This window comes from Monodon monoceros, unplaced genomic scaffold, assembly GCF_005190385.1.
Source record: "Monodon monoceros isolate NGI ecotype Baffin Bay Population unplaced genomic scaffold, NGI_Narwhal_1 Super_Scaffold_19, whole genome shotgun sequence".
In the NCBI taxonomy this organism is placed as follows: domain Eukaryota; kingdom Metazoa; phylum Chordata; class Mammalia; order Artiodactyla; family Monodontidae; genus Monodon; species Monodon monoceros.
This window is the reverse complement of record NW_021703775.1, coordinates 25,381,539-25,399,424: the sequence shown is the minus strand read 5'-3', so window position 1 is coordinate 25,399,424 and position 17,886 is coordinate 25,381,539. Positions and strand designations below refer to the sequence as shown.

General features: G+C 45.4%; 2 protein-coding genes across 4 annotated transcripts; both read right to left on the bottom strand.

Annotated features, from left to right (window-relative positions):
* Window positions 1-6,907: 6,907 nt before the first annotated feature.
* On the bottom strand, window positions 6,908-12,470 carry LOC114900380 (retinol dehydrogenase 12-like). 2 transcript variants are annotated; one of them, XM_029231458.1, is made up of 6 exons: window positions 12,278-12,470; window positions 11,854-12,093; window positions 11,471-11,560; window positions 8,793-8,981; window positions 8,196-8,302; window positions 6,908-8,120 (listed from the first exon to the last, which is right to left on the bottom strand). In XM_029231458.1, exons 1-6 carry the CDS (start codon window positions 12,453-12,455, stop codon window positions 7,932-7,934), a joined length of 993 nt encoding a protein of 330 aa, XP_029087291.1. In that variant the 5' UTR covers window positions 12,456-12,470; the 3' UTR covers window positions 6,908-7,931. The 2 variants fall into 2 exon arrangements, with proteins under 2 accessions (XP_029087291.1, XP_029087290.1); XM_029231457.1 differs by having other exon boundaries at window positions 7,152-8,302.
* Window positions 12,471-13,111: 641 nt separating this feature from the next.
* CUNH2orf81 (chromosome unknown C2orf81 homolog) lies at window positions 13,112-17,834 on the bottom strand. Of its 2 annotated transcripts, XM_029232101.1 has the most exons (4): window positions 17,775-17,834; window positions 15,009-15,230; window positions 14,701-14,922; window positions 13,112-14,545 (listed from the first exon to the last, which is right to left on the bottom strand). In XM_029232101.1, exons 1-4 carry the CDS (start codon window positions 17,790-17,792, stop codon window positions 13,262-13,264), a joined length of 1,746 nt encoding a protein of 581 aa, XP_029087934.1. In that variant the 5' UTR covers window positions 17,793-17,834; the 3' UTR covers window positions 13,112-13,261. The 2 variants fall into 2 exon arrangements, with proteins under 2 accessions (XP_029087934.1, XP_029087935.1); XM_029232102.1 differs by lacking the exon at window positions 17,775-17,834 and having other exon boundaries at window positions 13,114-14,545; window positions 14,701-14,902; window positions 15,009-15,339.
* Between the last annotated feature and the right edge of the window lie 52 nt (window positions 17,835-17,886).

The window sequence follows — 17,886 nt, the reverse complement described above, 5'->3', positions numbered from 1 at the left end:
GGTCAGGGAATATTGAGGCAAGGCCCTAGCAGCTACCAGGACCATTTGTCCTGAGGATCTTCCCTTCAAAATTCCCTGAAGCGGCACTGGTTATCCCAGCACTTGGCAATTGAAGCAAGGCACCGACAAACTTCAATTTGGTGCTATGAGTCAATGGACTCGATTCGATTTGGAGGGTAAGTCGCTCCGGCGTGCACGCCAGGAACATATTCCCCCCTCAATCTGGGCTTTTCCTTTACAGGACAAGCCAATCTGGTTGAGGTACCCTGCTGGAGGGGGGAATTGTTGGACTCTGCCCGATTCTGGGAACTGGTTCCCTGGGAACTAGTTCATTGGTTTTGTAGGGTAAGTCTACCCGATCTGGGAACTAGTTCGTTGGTTTTGTCTTGGTTTTGTGTGCATCGATGCTAGAATTTGTGCCTTTTGTGTTGGAATTTGTTGGCGTCTTCTGTGTCTTGGTGTCATCAAACTTTTAAAAATGGAAAATACTCCATCTATCCTAAAGGAGAGCCCTTTGGGGAATATATTATATAAATGGGCAAAACATAGCCATGAGCCTATGACTAAGAAAGACATGATGTACTATTGTAATAGGGTGTGGACCCAATATATGTTAGGATCAGAAGAACGATGGCCCCTGAATGGCTCACTCAATTATTATACAATCTCGCAGTTAGAAATGTTCTGCAAAAGAGCAGGGAAAAGAGATGAGATTCCATATGTAGGAGCATTTATGCTATTGCATCAGGAGGAAAAGGAGTCAGAGGGCTGCCACCTTATGGTGCAGCAGTCTGAAAGAAAACCCAAGGGAAAACCTGTTCTACAAGGGAAGAGAAAAAAATGAGAGTGGGGACATGTTATTTCAAAACTTAAACCCCCGTCCAGCCTATCCAGCTCCCCCAGTGGCCAAGCAGGATGAACCAGCAGTTGTTCCAACTGCCCCCCCACCATGCCACCAACATATTCACTGCCTCCTGTTTCCCCTACCCAAGGGGATCAAACAGAAGTTTCTATGGTAACACCCGGGACACAGGAACCTGGTTTAGTATCACCATCTAAGACCCGACAGGGCACCCAATTTGGACTGGGAGCCACTTCTGCAGCAGGGCAATTTCCCTTGTCCCAATATCTTATAAGAGGCCAGGACACTCCCTTGGACTTGAGGCTTGCAATTCTGATTTCCCCACAGGAGCCCCAGGTAACATTGATAGTGGGGAACAAGTTGATAGATTTTCTAATAAATATGGGTGATCTTAAGAGGCTTGTAAATATTAAACAAAGGGGAAACAAAGTCATCCTAGGAGAAACTTGCCTGTATCTTGCCTATATACAAATGTCCTATCTGGTTTTCTCAAAAACCCTTATCTCTGCCATCTTTTTAAAATGCAAATTTTGAAAAAGAGGGTACAGTAATTTAGAACTTGACTTGTTTTCCATAAATATTAGTAGAAAGGGTTTAGCCAGCTAGACAAGTGAGCTTGATTTGTTCTGTCTGCCAGAAACCCAACTTTAATGCAACCTCTTTTGTAAACCGACGGGTTTTACATTGCTGTACCTGACTCAGGGCTGAACTTTTGAAATGAGAACTATGATGTCTCTGTGTGTTTGTGTGTTTGTATGTGTTTTTGTCTTTGGATAACATTGCTGAGGTTAATCTGTAAATGAGCCCTATTTAATTGGCTTAAAGAAAAGTAAGCGCTTACAAACCAAACAATTCTAAATACAAGAGAAATTAAGCTAAATGAGTTTCAGGTTCACGTGAACTGGGAAATATTTAGTATGAAATTAATACCTGGTATTAATGTTTAAGTTTGTTGATCTAATTAATACAGACATGTCTTTAGAGCCATCAGCATTATATATAGTACTTTCACTGCACCTAGGTTTAATAAAAGTTAAATGAAATCTTGTTACATCTGTTGCAAATTTGTCAGCAAGAAAAATAACTTGATATGATGAAATTAAAGTAAATATAAATGAAATAAGATCTTTTAGGTAAGCTATAAGAATAATTATGTCTTAAAAATCATCTAAAATAGTTTCTCCAGATTTTGGTAACTATTACTTGCCTCTTGGTTGTCATTGGAAATTAAGGTTTTTAAGAGTTGGGGACTCTAATTTAAATATATAATTAAAGCTACTGAAAATAATAAAATATTTCAAAATGGTAGAATGTGTGTTTTCAGTTAAGAAGGTATGAGGAATGGAATTACATTTTACTGAGAAAGTTTTATACATGGCCAGGATTAACTAAATTTCGATTGAAGTTACCTAAGTAAGTGGATTTTGTTAAGTAAGCTAATACAAGACTGGAATTTGATCTCTCTCTCTCTCTGTTAGAAGTGCTCCTTTTGATAACAGATTATATAAGTTTCTGTGCCCTTAGGTGATCCGTATTTGTTTTCTTTTAATCGTTTTGTGACTTTGGTTAAATGAATAAGTACTGTTTCTCAGTGACCTATGATCCTGTTGTGTTTTAAAACCGTTCTGATATTTTTGTGTATCTTTTTTTTTTTTTTTTTTTGTGGTACGCGGGCCTCTCACTGTTGCGGCCTCTCCTGTTGTGGAGCGCAGGCTCAGCGGCCATGGCTCACGGGCCCAGCCGCTCCGCAGCATGTGGGATCTCCGTGGACCGGGGCACGAACCCGTGTCCCCTGCATCGGCAGGCGGACTCTCAACCACTTCACCACCAGGGAAGCCCCCTTTTTGATATTTTTAACAAACTTCCTAAATATCAAAATCTGAATAAAGCTTTTTAGCCTCCAGCTGACTCTGAGATACTTCAAAGGAACATCTCTGAGACATCTCAGAGAGAGATGTCAAACTAATTTTATTTGGTATGTTAAATTACTTCAAAAACATTGTCAAGTGATTGGAGATGAACCTTAGGTTATGGTGTATGCATAAATGTCATTTTTATAGATATTCCAAAATTTATATGGAATCCCTAATATCTGCCATGTCCTGATATGTTATCAATCATAATACTAGTTATTCTAAAATGTTATATCCAAGTTTCCTGCTAATTACATTGTACTCAAATCTTTAACCATGCTATTTTAAGTTTTGTCCTGATGCTTTTACAAAATGAAGATCTTCAAGAAGACTGATAAAAAGGAACTTTTTAAGAAATATAAGTTTCTGATAGCCTTTAGATAATATCACTGGACCGGGTAACGTATGACAAAACTAATGGGAAACCTGATTATTTCATCCAGATCAATGGGAATTAATTACATGAGACTGAAAACATGGCAGATATGATTTATGACTTTGGGAAATATACTGACTTTAATCTTTGTTTTTCAGAAAAACCTTTTCTCTTATGCGATGCCCTACAACAGGTTGATAAAGTATGCCTTTGTAAACAAAGACGAAATATTTATCTTTTTCTCTCTACCTGATCCTGCCAGAATTTTTTGTCTCCAGCAGGCTGTCCTGTGGACTTGATATTATGTTAATGATTGTTTGAATTTGTTCTTTATTTCCAAATTGTTTGTGCTTTGTGTCTCCCTGCAGCACTATGTCTTTGTCATTGCTACTAGCTGCATTACTTATATCCTATTTTATAAGATTGTTGTCTCTTGCAGTACCCAGTGTGTAACCAGGCCTCAAAACAAAACTTCTGTGGCTAAACATCTTAAGAAAATAAATCACTTTTATAACATAAAATAATTGTAATAATATGATTCTAGGTATGGGAAGAAGCAACAAGGGAAAATGTCTCCTGGATCATAATTAGAGGATCCAGAGAATCTTTTTTTTTTTTTTTTTTTTTTTCAGAGAATCTTTAATTATCAATAGGGCCTAATCCAAAAATTAGCACCTGGAGTGGCATATCAAGAAGCTTTGCCTGACCTGGGATGAGCCTCCCAGCACTGTGGGACAAAATTTGATCGTGAAATGTCTCCCAAATATTGGTCAGATTCCTGACCAAGAGGAGAGGATTAGTCATCGGCGATTGCAGCCCTCCAGCTTGAGCTAGTGAACCCTGAGGAAACTCAGGAAGAAGAATACCTGCCATCTAGCAGCCATCAGACTGCAGCCACCCCCTATGGTGAGCCCTGAGGACACTCAGGATGTGAAAATACAGGATACAGGCTAAGATAGGTGTGGTGCATATCAAAGAAATGATTTCAGTGAGCCCAGACTCTTGCATCTTCCCATACATAGGAAAAACGCTAAATTCCTTAACTGGTTATTTGGGGAAAGGTGAGGGGAAAATGGAATTTGAAATGTACCAACATCGAAGGTATGTCCCAGTTCACTTTATTTATTTATTTATTTATGGCTGGGTTGAGTCTTCGTTGCTGTGCGCGGGCTTTCTCTAGTTGCGGTGAGTGGGGGCTACACTTTGTTGCGGTGCGCGGGCTTCTCATTGCGGTGGCTTCTCTTGTTGCGGGGCACAGGCTCTAGGCGTGTGGGCTTCAGTAGTTGCAGCGCGTGGGCTCAGTAGTTGTGGCCCGCGGGCTCTAGAGCACAGGCTGAGTAGTTGTGGCGCACGGGCTTAGTTGCTCCGCGGCATGTGGGATCCTCCCGGACCAGGGCTCGAACCTCTGTCCCCTGCATTAGCAGGAGGATTCCTAACCACTGCGCCACCAGGGAAGCCCATACACCTGATTTTAAATCAACTGTACTTCTATTGAAGTTTAAAAACAATGAAGGTACAATAAAGGCATTTCAAACAACACTGAAGAAGTTTGCTATCACTAAATCCTGTATTAGTAGTCTACTGCTGCATAACAAATTATTACAAACTCATTGGCTTAAAAGAAAACATGTATTATCTCACAGTTTCTAATGAGTCTGGGTACAGGTTAGCTGGGTCCTCTGCTCAGGATCTCACCAGGCCGAAATCAAGGTGTCATCCAGGGCTGCAATCTCATCTGAGCTCCAGGTCCTCTTCTACGCTCACAGGTTATTGGCAAAATTCAGCTCCTTGCAACCGTAGAACCGAAGACTCAACTACTAGAGTCCATGTGGCCTTCTCCACAATGTGGCAGTTTGCTTCTTCATGATAAACAGGAAAATCTCTCTGACTTCTAACTGAACCCTTTTAAAGGGCTCGCCTGATTAGGCCAGATCCACCCAAAATAACCTCCCCTTTGATTATCTCAAAGCCAATTGGCTACTTGAGTCTTTAACTCACCAACCTATCTAAAATTTCAAACTGGGCCCCTCATCATGGCACTCCTTCTTTCCTTTCTTGCTTCACTTGTGTCCATAGCACTCATATGAGTGCTATGTAATTTTACCATATATTTTTATTATCTCTCTTACTCCACTAGAATATACACTTCTTGAATTCATGGATGTTTATCTGTTTTACTCATTACTGTAGAACAGTGCCTGGATCAGTTGATACTCCATTAATTTATTCATTTAATAAATTAAGTTCATTAAATTTAAGATCATTTAATGAATAAATTAATGACACAGACCGTGGAAAGCTTTGAGGAACTCAAATGTAGAAAGATGTAATTTAAAGATGTGAAGAAAAGTATGGTAGATGAATAAATATTGTTCAGTCACACACACACAAAGCCAAATGGTTATAGACTTTAATTACATCAGCAAATCCCATTAACCCAATATATAACATAATCACAGAAGTAAAATTCTATCATGTTCATGAGATCTCCTCACACCCAGGGGGAAGAGATTATAGAGAATGTGTACACAAGTGGGTAGGGATCTTGGGAGCCATCTTAGAATTCTGTCTACCACAAATCCTCATGAAAGGAACTTCTAAAGGATGTACTTCAGGGTAGAAGGAAAATAATCCCAGATGGAAGATCTGAGACACAAGAAAGAAGAGTGAGCAAAGAAAATACTAAACGTATGGGTAAATCCATACAAATATCAACTATTTAAAATAACAAAATATCTGATTTGTGAAATTAATGAAATAACAATAAATTAGAATATTGGGTTACAAAATCATATGAATTCAAAGAGAATGATTAATGTTAAAGAACTCTAAGCTCTATATATTGTTTGAAAGAAGAATAAAGATATTGATTAAAGCTTTTAAATAAATATGCAGGGACTACCCTGGTGGTCCAGTTGTTAAGACCCCAGGCTCCCACATGTGGCACGGCCAATAAAATAAAATAAAATAAATAAAAATGCAGGTTAAGGGACTTCCCTGGTAGTCCATTGGTTAAGAATCCGCTTTCCAATGCAGGAGACACGGGTTCAATCCCTGGTTGGGGAACTAAGATCCCACACGCCACAGGGCAACTAAGCCCGCACGCTGCAACCACAGAGTCTGTGCTCTACAACTAGAGAAGCCCATGTGCTGCAACAAAAACCCTGCACAGCCAAAAAAAAAAAAAAAAAATGCAGGTTAAAATTTTTGGAACAGAAGTAGATTGTATATTAGAGAGGGAGTTTAAAAATGGAAAAATCGGGACTTCCCTATGTCCAGTGGTTAAGACTCCATGCTTCCACTGTAGGGGCTGCAGGTTTGATTCCTGGTTGGAGAAGTAAGATCCTGTGCACAGCGCAGCCAAAAAAAAAGGAAAAATCATCCCACTGCACTCTAAGATGCTCCCAACCAACCTTCTCTCCTTTATTCAGGGTCAGACTTGTATCACAGTCTGGTGGATCTCCCTGCTTCTTCCCCACTTTCTCTCACAGCCATTTGTACAAGTTTCTTGTACCTTTAATCCTCAATTAATTGGCATCTGTTTCTCATATAATGTCCCTAGACTAACACAAATTCCCAATTTGTTTTATAAAATGAATCTATCCATGACAGCAAAACCAGACAATAGCAATATAAGTAAGGAAAAGTACAGTACAGGCCAATCTCATTTATGAATAAACAGTTCCAAGCAAAAACATGAGTATACTAAATTTAGCCATGTATACAAAATTAACACTCTGACAAAGTTGGTTTAAGTGCAAGTTTGGTTTAATACTAGAAAATCAATTAAGGTCTAGGAAAAGAAATAAAATTTATAATAGTTGAAAGAGAAGAAATAAATGTTATTATTCCCAGATGGTGTGATTTTCTATGTGGAAAAACGAGAAGTCTACAGATAACTTGTCAGAATTAGATAACTTAATAAAGTTGCTTGATGTATGATTAATATACAAATTTTAAAATACCATTTGCAATAGCATAAAAAGTAAGGTATCTGGAATTAAATATAATAAAACTTGTGCAAGATCTTTATGGGTAAAATTATTCAAAATTTTATAAAGATATTCAGAAGATTTAAATAGACAAAAGCACACTTTGCTCACGTTTAGAACTCATTACCATGAAAACTTCAATCCTCCCAAGTAGATGTAGTGCAATCCCAACAAGGTCTGTGTATGTGAAAGTTGAAAAGCTGATTCCAAGCTTTATGTAGATTTAAAAGAAGCAATGCATTCTCACGCTCAGAATTCACTGACCTTATTGCATGACTCAGCACCCAGGAGCAGCTGGTTGATAGAAAGGTGGAATGGTTACCTGTAGGCTCAGTTACAGTACCAGCTGGGAGACAACACCCTATGAAGTTGGGATGCTGTCCTACAGGATGTGGCGTATGCCTTAATCCAGAGGACACTATGTGGTACCGTCTCCCCCAAGGCCAGGAACCAAGAGGCACAGGTAGAAGTTTCCCCTCTTACTGGTACATCTAATACCCGCCAAAAGGGGTCTTACTCCCCATCACCACAACATGGGACTCGGTAGGTTTGGAGATCCTAGTGTCCAAGACATGAACACTTCTATCAAAGTAGTAGCAGTAAAGTAGAAGCTGAAACTGTCCCCTGGCTGATCTGAGCTCTCACACCCCTGAACCAACAGGAAGAGGAAGTGGTCACTATACTGGACAAAGAGATTGATCCTTGGAGCCAGCAAACAGAAGGCATAATCAGAGTAAGGGCTGGGAGTCAAGGAGAGGGTGGCTAGTTAGGGCAGGGGTCACAGAAGATCAGTCCACCTTGTCTAGGTTTGTTAGTCGGACTGAGGTATTCCAGAGGCTTTGGGCCACATGACAATCCCGAGCAGCTTCATGGGGAAGAGTTATCACACAGGAACTGTTAAAATGTTTTCCAGAAATGCCATCCAGCTCCTTTGCCAAGCACAGGTAGAGGACTGGGATTGCACCTTGTTTGCTATCCTGTAGAGACACGGGGGAAGAAGAGGAGTAAAGGGCACTCAGCAGCAGAGCCCTGCCCCACCCTCCACTACCCACCTTAAAGAAGAAGCTGAGGAGCCAGAAGAGGAAGTGATATGGCCAAGAGAAATGCCTCATGATCTTCGTGTATACAACACCTGGGTCCACAGAGTTCACAGTCACACCTGAGAGGGTGAGACACATGTAGTACAAAGTGAAGTGAGAGGAGGATGTTGGGAAGAAAGGGTTAAGTGTGGTTCTGCAATGTGCAATGAGGGGAGGAGGATCCTTTCAGATCTGTCGGGTAGAGGTGACAAGAGACCTGGGGGTGGTGCCAGGGAAGTCAGTGTTTAGTAACTTACATGAATGGTGATATCTGAGCCAGTGAGGAGACATAAGTATTTGAAAGTGTTGGGTGATCTTGAGGGGGAACATGTTGGATGATGTTGGAGGAGAGGGAAGTTGTAGGTGATGAGAGAGTTGGAAAAGGACGAAGGGAGATATGAAGATGGGGTTGAGAGAAACATAGGGTGCACAGATGATAAATGGAGGATATTAACAGCTGCCTTGGGGGATATTGGGAGTATTATATGGCCAGAATATATTGGAATGAGATGGGAAGTGTTGGGAGGTAGTGTTGGGAGTGGAGGAGTAGGGGGTGTCAGAGGCAGTTACCTGTCCCTTGCAGTCTCTGGGCAAGCTTCCCAGTGAATGAGGCCAAAAGAAGTTTGCTGCAGTCATAGTTCTGGTTGAAGGTCAAAGGTCTACCAGCCCCTATCAGATGTTCCTCATCAATGTACCCATGTGCTTGCCGGAAGGAAGACACATTCACTACCCGGGCTGACCCTGCCCGCTGAAGGGCCCCTGGGTAGAGAGAGGACCACACACCTTCAATCCAAGTACTAGAGTAAATTCCCATGCCCACTCCCCAACCTGCTTCTGCATGAGACTCTAGGAGGTCAGGGACCATCCCAGGCTTTCAGGAGAGAGTCAGTGGGTCCCCAGGCAGGCGCCCAGGAGAGGCACAGCATAATGTGAACTGAGACTTCATTTTTATTAGCTGTTTTCCTAATGCTCTTCCTCTTGTTTTATTTTAGTGGATTGTTTTTTTTTTTGCCTAAAGTAAAAGTGGAGTTTTGCCTTTTCTTTCACTTGCCAGCTGGAGCTAATTTAATTAATCCTTGTTTATATTTTTATCTTGCTGATGGCTAAGAAGGGGAAGGAGAGGCCCGAAATGCTGTGAAAACTGTCTTTCACACATTCATACATTCATTCTTTTACTTATTCATTCCACAGTTATTCACTAGGACCCTGTATTATGGCAGACACCACGCTAGGTGCTAAGGACATATGGGTGCTAGGTTTAGGGGGAAAAGAAATGTGTGCAGAAATACTTGGGAAGGTGTGGGTTTTTTTTTTATTTTAACGATCTTCCAAAAGAGTGAAAGTAAAATTACTATCAATAGAACAGGTACAAGTAAATTAAAAAAAAAAAAGAGTTCCTAACCATACAAAAAAAAATCTGGATTATATAAAGTATCAAAAGTTGTAGGACTTCCCTGGTGGTGAAGTGGTTAAGAATCCGCCTGCCAATGCAGAGGACATGGGTTTGAGCCCTGGTCCAGGAAGAGCCCACATGCTGCGGAGCAACTAAGCCCATGCGCCACAACTACTGAGCCTACGCCCTAGAGCCCGTGAGCCACAACTACTGAGCCTGTGTGCCACAACTACTGAAGCCCGCGCACCTAGAGCCAGTGCTCCGCAACAAAGAGAAGCCACCGCACTGAGAAGACCACGCATTGCAACGAAGAGTAGCCCCCTCTCACCACAACTAGAGAAGGCCTGTGCATAGCAACGAAGACCCAACGCAGCCAAAATAAATAAATAAATAAAATTATTGGAAAAAAAAATGTAGTTGTCACATATGAGTTTACTTATTGTTTCAAAATGCTAAAACTATTTTGAGCCCCCCATTTAAATGAAGAATCACAAATGAAAACTAGAGCAGGAGGTATTTAGCCAAAATTTGTTGGAGAGAAGATTATTCTTAAAGAGGACAGTGAACTCCAAACTTGCAGACATAGTGACATGAAGACCAAAGGGGCTCACAACCTAGTTGGAGACTGATCTTCATGCAGTGCAGGAACAGAGATGTGTACAGGGACTAAGGGAGTCCTGTAAATGGGGACGGCTGGGGGAGGCAGAGGTGTCAGGGCAGGATCCGCAGCACGAGTGATATCTGTGCTGAGTGTTGGCAGCTGAATTAAGTTAGACAGGCTAAAGAGATGGGAAAGCCTATTCCAGATAGAGGGAAATACATGTGCAAAAGCACAGCCAGAATTAAAAAACAGAGTGTGGCCCAAGAGATACAGATTGTCTGGCTGGAGACAAGGGTGTGGGTTTGGGAAAGGCAAAGGTGAGACTCTCAGCCTGCAGAGGGCCTTTTAAGGAGAGAGAAGCAGTTTAGTTTATTATATAAAGTACAGAGTTCCTTCAAAGGATTTGAAGCAAGAAAGTGATATGATGAAAGGTGATTTCTTAGAAGTGGCAGAAGGGAGAATAGATTAGAGAAGGGAAGATGGGAGAGAAGGCAGTTTAAGAAACTATTACTAAGCAAGGTACAGACAGGGTATTGTAGCATGTTATAATTTTTGGAAAGAGGGGTGAAATATTTATACTTACAAATGCATAGGGTTTGGCCTTGCTCTTTGCTCACTTTCCAGTTGGGGCTAATTTAATCACCCACTAAAGGGTACATGAGACCTGGCAATAGTAGTTGCCTCCCAGGAGGGGAATGGGTAGCTGATTTTCCAAGAGAGGAGGAGACTTTTTCTTTCTTTCTGTCTTTTTTTTTTTCTACTGCATACCCTTTTGTACTTTGGACATGTAATACCTGACCAAAAAATTAATTTTCTTTTAAAGAGGCTATTAGACAAGCCAAAGAAAATGTTAGGGAGAATGTGCCTGTCACCCAATCCCTCCCCTCCCTAGGAAGAATACAAACCTCCTTAATTCTAGTAGCCTAATACCACCCTCAAGAAGCTTTTGTTGAGATGACTGACTCTACTAGTCTGGCTAGAACTCAGAGCTGGGGGAAAGAGAGGTGGGATGTAGATCTTACATCCTCCTGCTGGTTGCATTTGGGGCTGACTGATTCCATTACCGGCCTCCTAATCCTGACTGTTGCCAGGTGGGTTCCCTGCTGTGTACAGCAAAAATATGCTGGGTCATTGCTCAGCAAGCATCTGGGTGCCAAGGGAAAGGAGATGACCACGGGAGACAGTAAGCACAAAAATGCCAGGGGAATGGAAAAGTGGGGGTGGCACCGAAGGTAAGCACCCATCCTTCCTTACCTTGGAGCAGATTTGTGAGCAGAAAGGGCCCAGTGTAGTTGGTGGCAAAGGTGAGATCAAGGCCCTCTGGGGTAAGTGTAGTGGGGAATCCTGGGAGGAGATGAAAACATAGGTGGTGGGTGATGGAGTGAGGACCCTGAGGGAGACAAAGTCTGGGGAGGACATATTGGGTTCAGTAGAAATGCCACAGGAGCATGGATGTTTTGAGATGGGGGCAATGAAGTTTGAGGCTATAACTTAAGGTAGGCTTTTTAGGGTAGTGTCTGAATTACAGTGTTTCCATGATCTGTACAGGTTAGGCTTGGAGGATGCCTGTTTTGGGGTCCCTGAGCTAGAAAGGAGGTTCCTGAAATGTGCTTAGGGGAAGCAATCAAGGCACATACCACAGACTGCAGCATTGTTAACCAGTAGATGTATCTCATGATACTCCTGCAGAAGCCACTGAGCGAAGCTTCGGATGGAGTTCATAGAGCTCAGGTCCACCTCACCAAGCAGGAGGCGGTTGCTCTTTGACGCTGCTTGTATCTCGGCCAGGGCTCGCTGTCCACGCACCCGGCTACGGCAGGCCAGGATCACACGTGCCCCGCGGCGGGCCAGCTCCTGGGACACAGCCTTCCCGATGCCTGTGGGAGGGCAGCTTCAGAGTATGCTAGTCTGGGGAGTGACTAAAGGGCAATGTGGTGGGGGGGGGGGCGGGGGGAGACAAATGTTCTGACAGTGGGTGCTGGTCCTCCTCCCTGCCCTCCCTGTTGGGGCTGTTGGAGGCTGAGGCCCTTAGTGAAGTGACAGGGCAGGAGGAGCACTCACCACTGTTGGCCCCAGTCACCACTGCTATCTTCCCAGTCAAATCCGTGGAGCAGCATTGGAGGTCCCAAAGATACAACTTATGCCAGACCTGCACACTTAGTCTAAGTAGGAGGACCAGAATGAGGAGGACAGAGCCAGGACCCCAGACTGGGGTGTTGAGTAGAGACCACAGGGACATAGCAGAGAAGTCTGGTCTGCCACTGGAAGTGCTGCCCATGGGAGGGTGGGGAGGGACTAGTCAAAGCTGAGTAGGACTAGGCAAGAGGTTGGTGTGGAGCATAAGGCACAAAATTTAAGGAGGCACTCACTCGTGGGTGTGCTTGAGCATCCCGTTTGAAACTGAGAGTGACTTCCTCCTTAACTTGTTTTCCCCAGCTATCTGATTGCCTCACTCCATTGCTGGTCCAAGTCAAAGATCAAGAGAGTCCAGGTTTCCCTAAACCCTGCATAGGCTCAAATGTGTCTCCAAGTGAAACTTGGGTTTGCACTCTAAGATGAACTGACAGAGCTCCAGGGACTGGAAACTAAATTCCTCATGTCTCGAATCACTCCGTGCTTAAGTGGGGCCATCCCCTTCTTCCCCTACTGGAAGGAGACTCTTATAAATTCTCCAAACTGAGGCAGACCCCGCTTGGAACCCTTATGTCTGCTCCTTTGTGGGGATGGGGATGGTTCTCCAGAATGCCTCTGCTGGGGAGCCACCTTGGCCCTAAAGCAGGGTCTCCTAAGGGTGTAATGGAATTATTCCCTGGAGTCAGTGTTCTATATTCTTCTAGACCACTCCAGTTCACGAGAGCAAACACTTGGAAGAAACTGACACACATCAGGCCAATACTTAAGGCAACTCAGGTGTTTATTTCTGGCAAGCAGACAGAAAGAAGGTAGGTTTCACACTGCCTGAGGTTCAGGGCTCAAAATGGGGCAGGCGCTTGGAGGGGAGTGACCACATTTTGGGGGTTGAGCTCTTCATTAGCTGTGCCACGGTCACCTGGGGCTTTGGGGCGCCTGTGTGGGTGGAGGAGAGGTGCCACCTTCTTTGTCCTCCTTTTGAGGTTCAGCAGAGCTGAGCAGCACCTGGGTGGCTGGGTTCCACATGCTCACACCAGGAGCCAGCTTCAGTGCTTCCGGCAGCAACATGGGCTTCCACGTCACCTGGCACTTGGCCTCGAGAACTCGGGGCACGGGATGAAGCCACTTGTGAGGATCCTGGCTCTCCCCGTCCCCAGGGTCCAGGCCCTGCAGAGGTACGCGGGTGCGGCCAGCCCACAGCTCTCCCAGCAACTCGCCCTCCCCCTCCCAGCCGCTGGGCCACTTGGCACCCGGCCATAGTCTGGGGCTGGGGCTGCGGGCCACGTCGGGGCGCGCCGGGTGTGTGGCGAGAAAACGGAGCCCGGGACTAGCGAAGGGCAGCTTTGAACCAAAACCTGGCGACGGTAGGCCTAAACTTAAAGTAGGGAATTGGAGGCTGGGGCCGGGGCCCAAGGCTCGGAAAGGAACGCCAGGTGCGATAGGGAAGAACACTGACGGGGAGACGCGGCCGCTGGGGGCGGAGGCTTGCGGTCCGGCTGGGGCCTCGGTCTTGTCGCCCCGCTGGCGCCCGCGGTAGGCTTCCAGGGGGCACGTCTCGGAGTCTGGGACCAGAACCTCCGCCGGCGGACGCACCCAGTGGCGCGACAGCCGCGCTGGGTCCAGGCGCGCCATCGCCGCCTTGCGGCCCATTCTGTAGTGCAGCGCGCTGGGCCGCGCATCGGCGCGCCCGGGCTGCTGCGGCTGGAACCCCCCGGAGGGGCTGAGCGTGGTGGGGCCGCCCGCAGAGGGGCCGGACACCGACACGACCGAGGGGATGCGGGGCACCTTCTCCTCCTTGAGCTCCGGCCGGTCTCCAGCCGCGTACGGCTGCGGCTGGGAATAGTAGAGGTCCTCGAGCGAGAACTGAGAGCTGAGGGGCTGTGCCCTCTCGACAGAGGCCTGAGGGCTGGCTACCAAGGACAGCTCCAGAGAACGGTGGGGACTGCCGGCGGGCGCCATCTCTTCCGACGGCTGGCTGCTCGCGTTCAAGGATCCGACTGCAAACAGGTGGCCCCTCGCCTGGTCGTCCAGTTTCTCTAAAGGACCCCTGGGCCCTGTCTCCTGAAACAGGACCGGGGTGGGTAGGGGGCCCGGGGTGACTCTCAGTTCAGGAGGACGCTCCCAAGATTCCATCCGCTCCTGAGAGCCTGTATCCATCCACGATCTTCCTAAAGGGATCTGGTCCACGTTCTCTTGGTTCTGGGGAAATGCACCAGGGTGGACGTGAGGGGTGAGTGGTGAGACGTCAGAAAGGGTAGAGAGGAGGTTGGAGCAGTCCAGTGAGGCCCTGAGGAGATCGAAGACGCGGCGGGGGCGGCGGTGACTGCTGGGAGGTAGCTGGGGGCTGAGCTTACTTCGCCTTGGAAGGTCTCCTCCAGCCCCACCGAGGTCAGCGCGTGTAGCACGGGCACGGATCCCTGAGCCCAGGCGTCCGTCGTGCAAGACAAGGGTTCCTCGTCCTCGCCCCATGTGGGGTCCTCTGCCACTGCAGATTCTCCCTCGTCCCTGGCCAGGAAGCGCCACTCGGTGATCTGCAGCATGGCTTCCCGGGCCTGGCTGATGGTGAATGGAATGCACTGCAGAGGCGAGAAAGGGTCTCAGCCCAGCAGGGAGGGGTCAGGGAGAGGGGAGATGGGTCTGGAGAACAAGGATCCAGGCCCACCTGTTGAGTCAGGTAGACTTGAAAGGCAGAGTCCATGACTCGGGCCAGCAGATCAGCCAAGATGTCCCCCACCACTTCCTCGCCCTCTTCGAGAGCCGTGAGCGCCATCCACTCAGCCTCAGTGAGCCGCCCAGGCACTATGTCCACCTGCGGCACCGGAGCCGTAGGCGGCCGCGCCTTTTCCGCCTTGGATCGGGTCACCCCGCGGTCTCGGACCTGCCTCTGTGGGAAAGGAACAAGGCGATCAGGGCGGGAAACTAAGGAGTGGAGAAGCAGTTATGGGCTAGGAGGAAGCTTCCTCAAGTGGTCTAGTAGGAAAGAAAGCGTTTAGAGAGGGATAATTTACTAAGAGACTACCATGTGACAGATGCTTTTCAGGTGTGTGACCTAGCTAATTTAATTTTCATAACAGCTCACTAAGCCCATTTTACAGACAAAGAAACTGAAACCTGACAGCAGTTTACCTCCACTTGCTTGGGATTACACAGTGAACCCAGGCTAGATATAGCTCTAACTGCACAGTCCTGGCTATTTGCACTAGTTCAAAGTGTTCAAAACTCTTGCAAGTTCAAGAACTTGAGAAAGAAAAGTCAATAGGACTTCCCTGGTGGTGCAGTGGTTAAGAATCCACCTGCCAATACAGGGGACATGGGTTCCATCCCTGGTCTGGGAATATCCCACATGCTGAGGAGCAACTAATCCCACGAGCCACAACTAGAGCCCATGCGCTGCAACTACTGAGCCCATGTGCTGCAACTACTGAGGCCCATACGCCTAGAGCCCATGCTCTGCAACAAGAGAAGCCACCGCAATGAGAAGCCCACGCACCACAACAAAGAGTAGCCCCTGCTCGCTGCAACTGGAGAAAAGCCCACATGCAGCAGTGAAGACCCAACACAGCCAAAAGTAAATAAAGTTAATTTTAAAATGTAGGGGAAAATAGTTTAAATTGTCATATAATCTCTGGGTGAGAAACAGCTGCCTAAGCATAAAAGTAATGTAAGAAATACTAAAGAAATGGATAGATAAGTATATATATATATATATATATATGTCAAATTTTCCTCTGCTTATTTTAAAAAAACATTCCTAATTAGAAGGTGATAATAGTAGTTTTCATTTACTGGCACTTAAAGTATATCAGTCACATACATGGATTCAATTCCTACATTTTTTAGACTACTACTATTTTTATCCCCATTTTACAGAATTTGCCCAGGACAACAGAGCAAGGAAGTAGTGGGGTCATATTTCATATGCCAGTCTGTCTGACTCCAGAGTTTGACTTTATCCTGCTTCCTAAACAAAAAATATGAGCAACAAATTTTAAAAAAGGATAAATATCCCCCAATACATTAAAAATGCATAAAATTTTTTAAAATCATAAGACCTCCAAGGATAATAAGCAAAGGACATAATATTTCACAAAAGTGGAACTGTTGATGACTAATAAACTTTTGAAAAGCTGTCCAACCTTCAAAAGTACCAATTCCAGTTTTATGAACACACACAAAGGCATATTCTGAAATGAAAATAAAAATATATTCTCTAAAATAGTCCCTGTGATGTCATTTATAATAGCAGAATATTGAAAACATACATCTAAAAAAAAGAGAATAGGTGGCTAATTGTGTGCTACCTATATGATGGACTATTATGCAATGATTAAAGGCAGTCTTTAGGAAGAATTTACAATAGCATAGGTAAATACTTATGATGTAATGTTAACTGAAAGAAGCAGGATACAAAATTACTCATCAAGTATGATCTCAGATATGTAAACCAATGTGTTGAAGAAAAGGAAAGCACAAAAATTGTAATAGTGGATATGTTTCTTTCCTACACTCTTCTCCATTTTATAAGTTCTCTACAGTGACTTTGTATCCTTTTATAATCAAGAAAAATCCACTGAAAAAGAAAAATCTAGTCCCCCCAAAATCCATATTAAGGACATAGGAATTTAGTAGCAGATTCTTGGGAGCTTTCTCATTTCCCCACAACAGTCTCCCTGAACCTGATTCCTTCTAAAATTTACCTCCCAACGTAATCTTCCCAAACCTTTGCCTCCCCATCCCCACCCTTATTGCCTCATACATGGTGTTCCCCAAAATTCATTCTCCCCCAACTCTGGTGTTTCCTAAACCTCACGCTGAACTCAAAATCCCTTAAGCCTCATTTCCTCTCTCTGCTAGAGAGAACAGTCCTCTTGGCAAGCCCAGGGAATGGCCCACGGCCCAGTCCAGGCTTGGCCAGAGCAGAGCAGGTAGGGAGAGTTGGTTCCTTAGACTTCCCCACCCAGCGTCTCATGTGACACCCGTGATAACGGCTTTAAACAATTGACTTTCAAGTGCAGCCTCAGAATTGTTGTTTAATCCATTTCTTCCTCCTGAAATTCTCGAAATGTATCATATCTAGCAACACCTCTCCCCAATGCCTAATTCTGGTTTATCCATTCAAATGGGTACCTCAGTATAAGAAACATTATTATACATGCATTAACTGTTTCCAAAGTCACTTCTTGTTCTTGAGCTCTGCACCACCCATTTAACCCCTTTCCCTCAGGTTCCAAGTGTGACAATGCTTGTGAGTGGGCGTGGTGCAGGTGTAGATTTTCTGCCCTAGTGCACCGACATGGCTTCCTTGGTCATCTTGAACGCCCGCATGGAGGGCGGGCGCCGAGTGGCACAGAGCTGGCCCACGGTTCAGGACACCGATCTTAGCCGTCTATCCCCGCTCTGGGGCACCCTCAGCTGAGCTAAAGCTCACCGGGCCTTCGTGCGCCATCGCCGCAGCTGTAGCTCCAGCCCCGGGGATCCAGCTGCTTTCCTGTCCCGCCGCCGCTGCTGCTGCCGCCTATCGGTCGCCTCGGCAACCACGC

Coding starts and splice junctions, on each gene's coding strand:
- LOC114900380 (XM_029231457.1), bottom strand. CDS start 12,455: ATGTCCCTGTGGTCTCTACTCAACACCCCAGTCTGGGGTCCTGGCTCT. Junction 12,094..12,277: donor GGTGACTGGGGCCAACAGTG/GTGAGTGCTCCT, acceptor GCCCTCCCACAG/GCATCGGGAAGGCTGTGTCC. Junction 8,303..8,792: donor CCAGAGACTGCAAGGGACAG/GTAACTGCCTCT, acceptor TCACCCTCTCAG/GTGTGACTGTGAACTCTGTG.
- CUNH2orf81 (XM_029232101.1), bottom strand. Junction 14,923..15,008: donor AAGTCTACCTGACTCAACAG/GTGGGCCTGGAT, acceptor TCGCCTCTGCAG/TGCATTCCATTCACCATCAG. Junction 14,546..14,700: donor AGGAGACCTTCCAAGGCGAA/GTAAGCTCAGCC, acceptor GCATTTCCCCAG/AACCAAGAGAACGTGGACCA.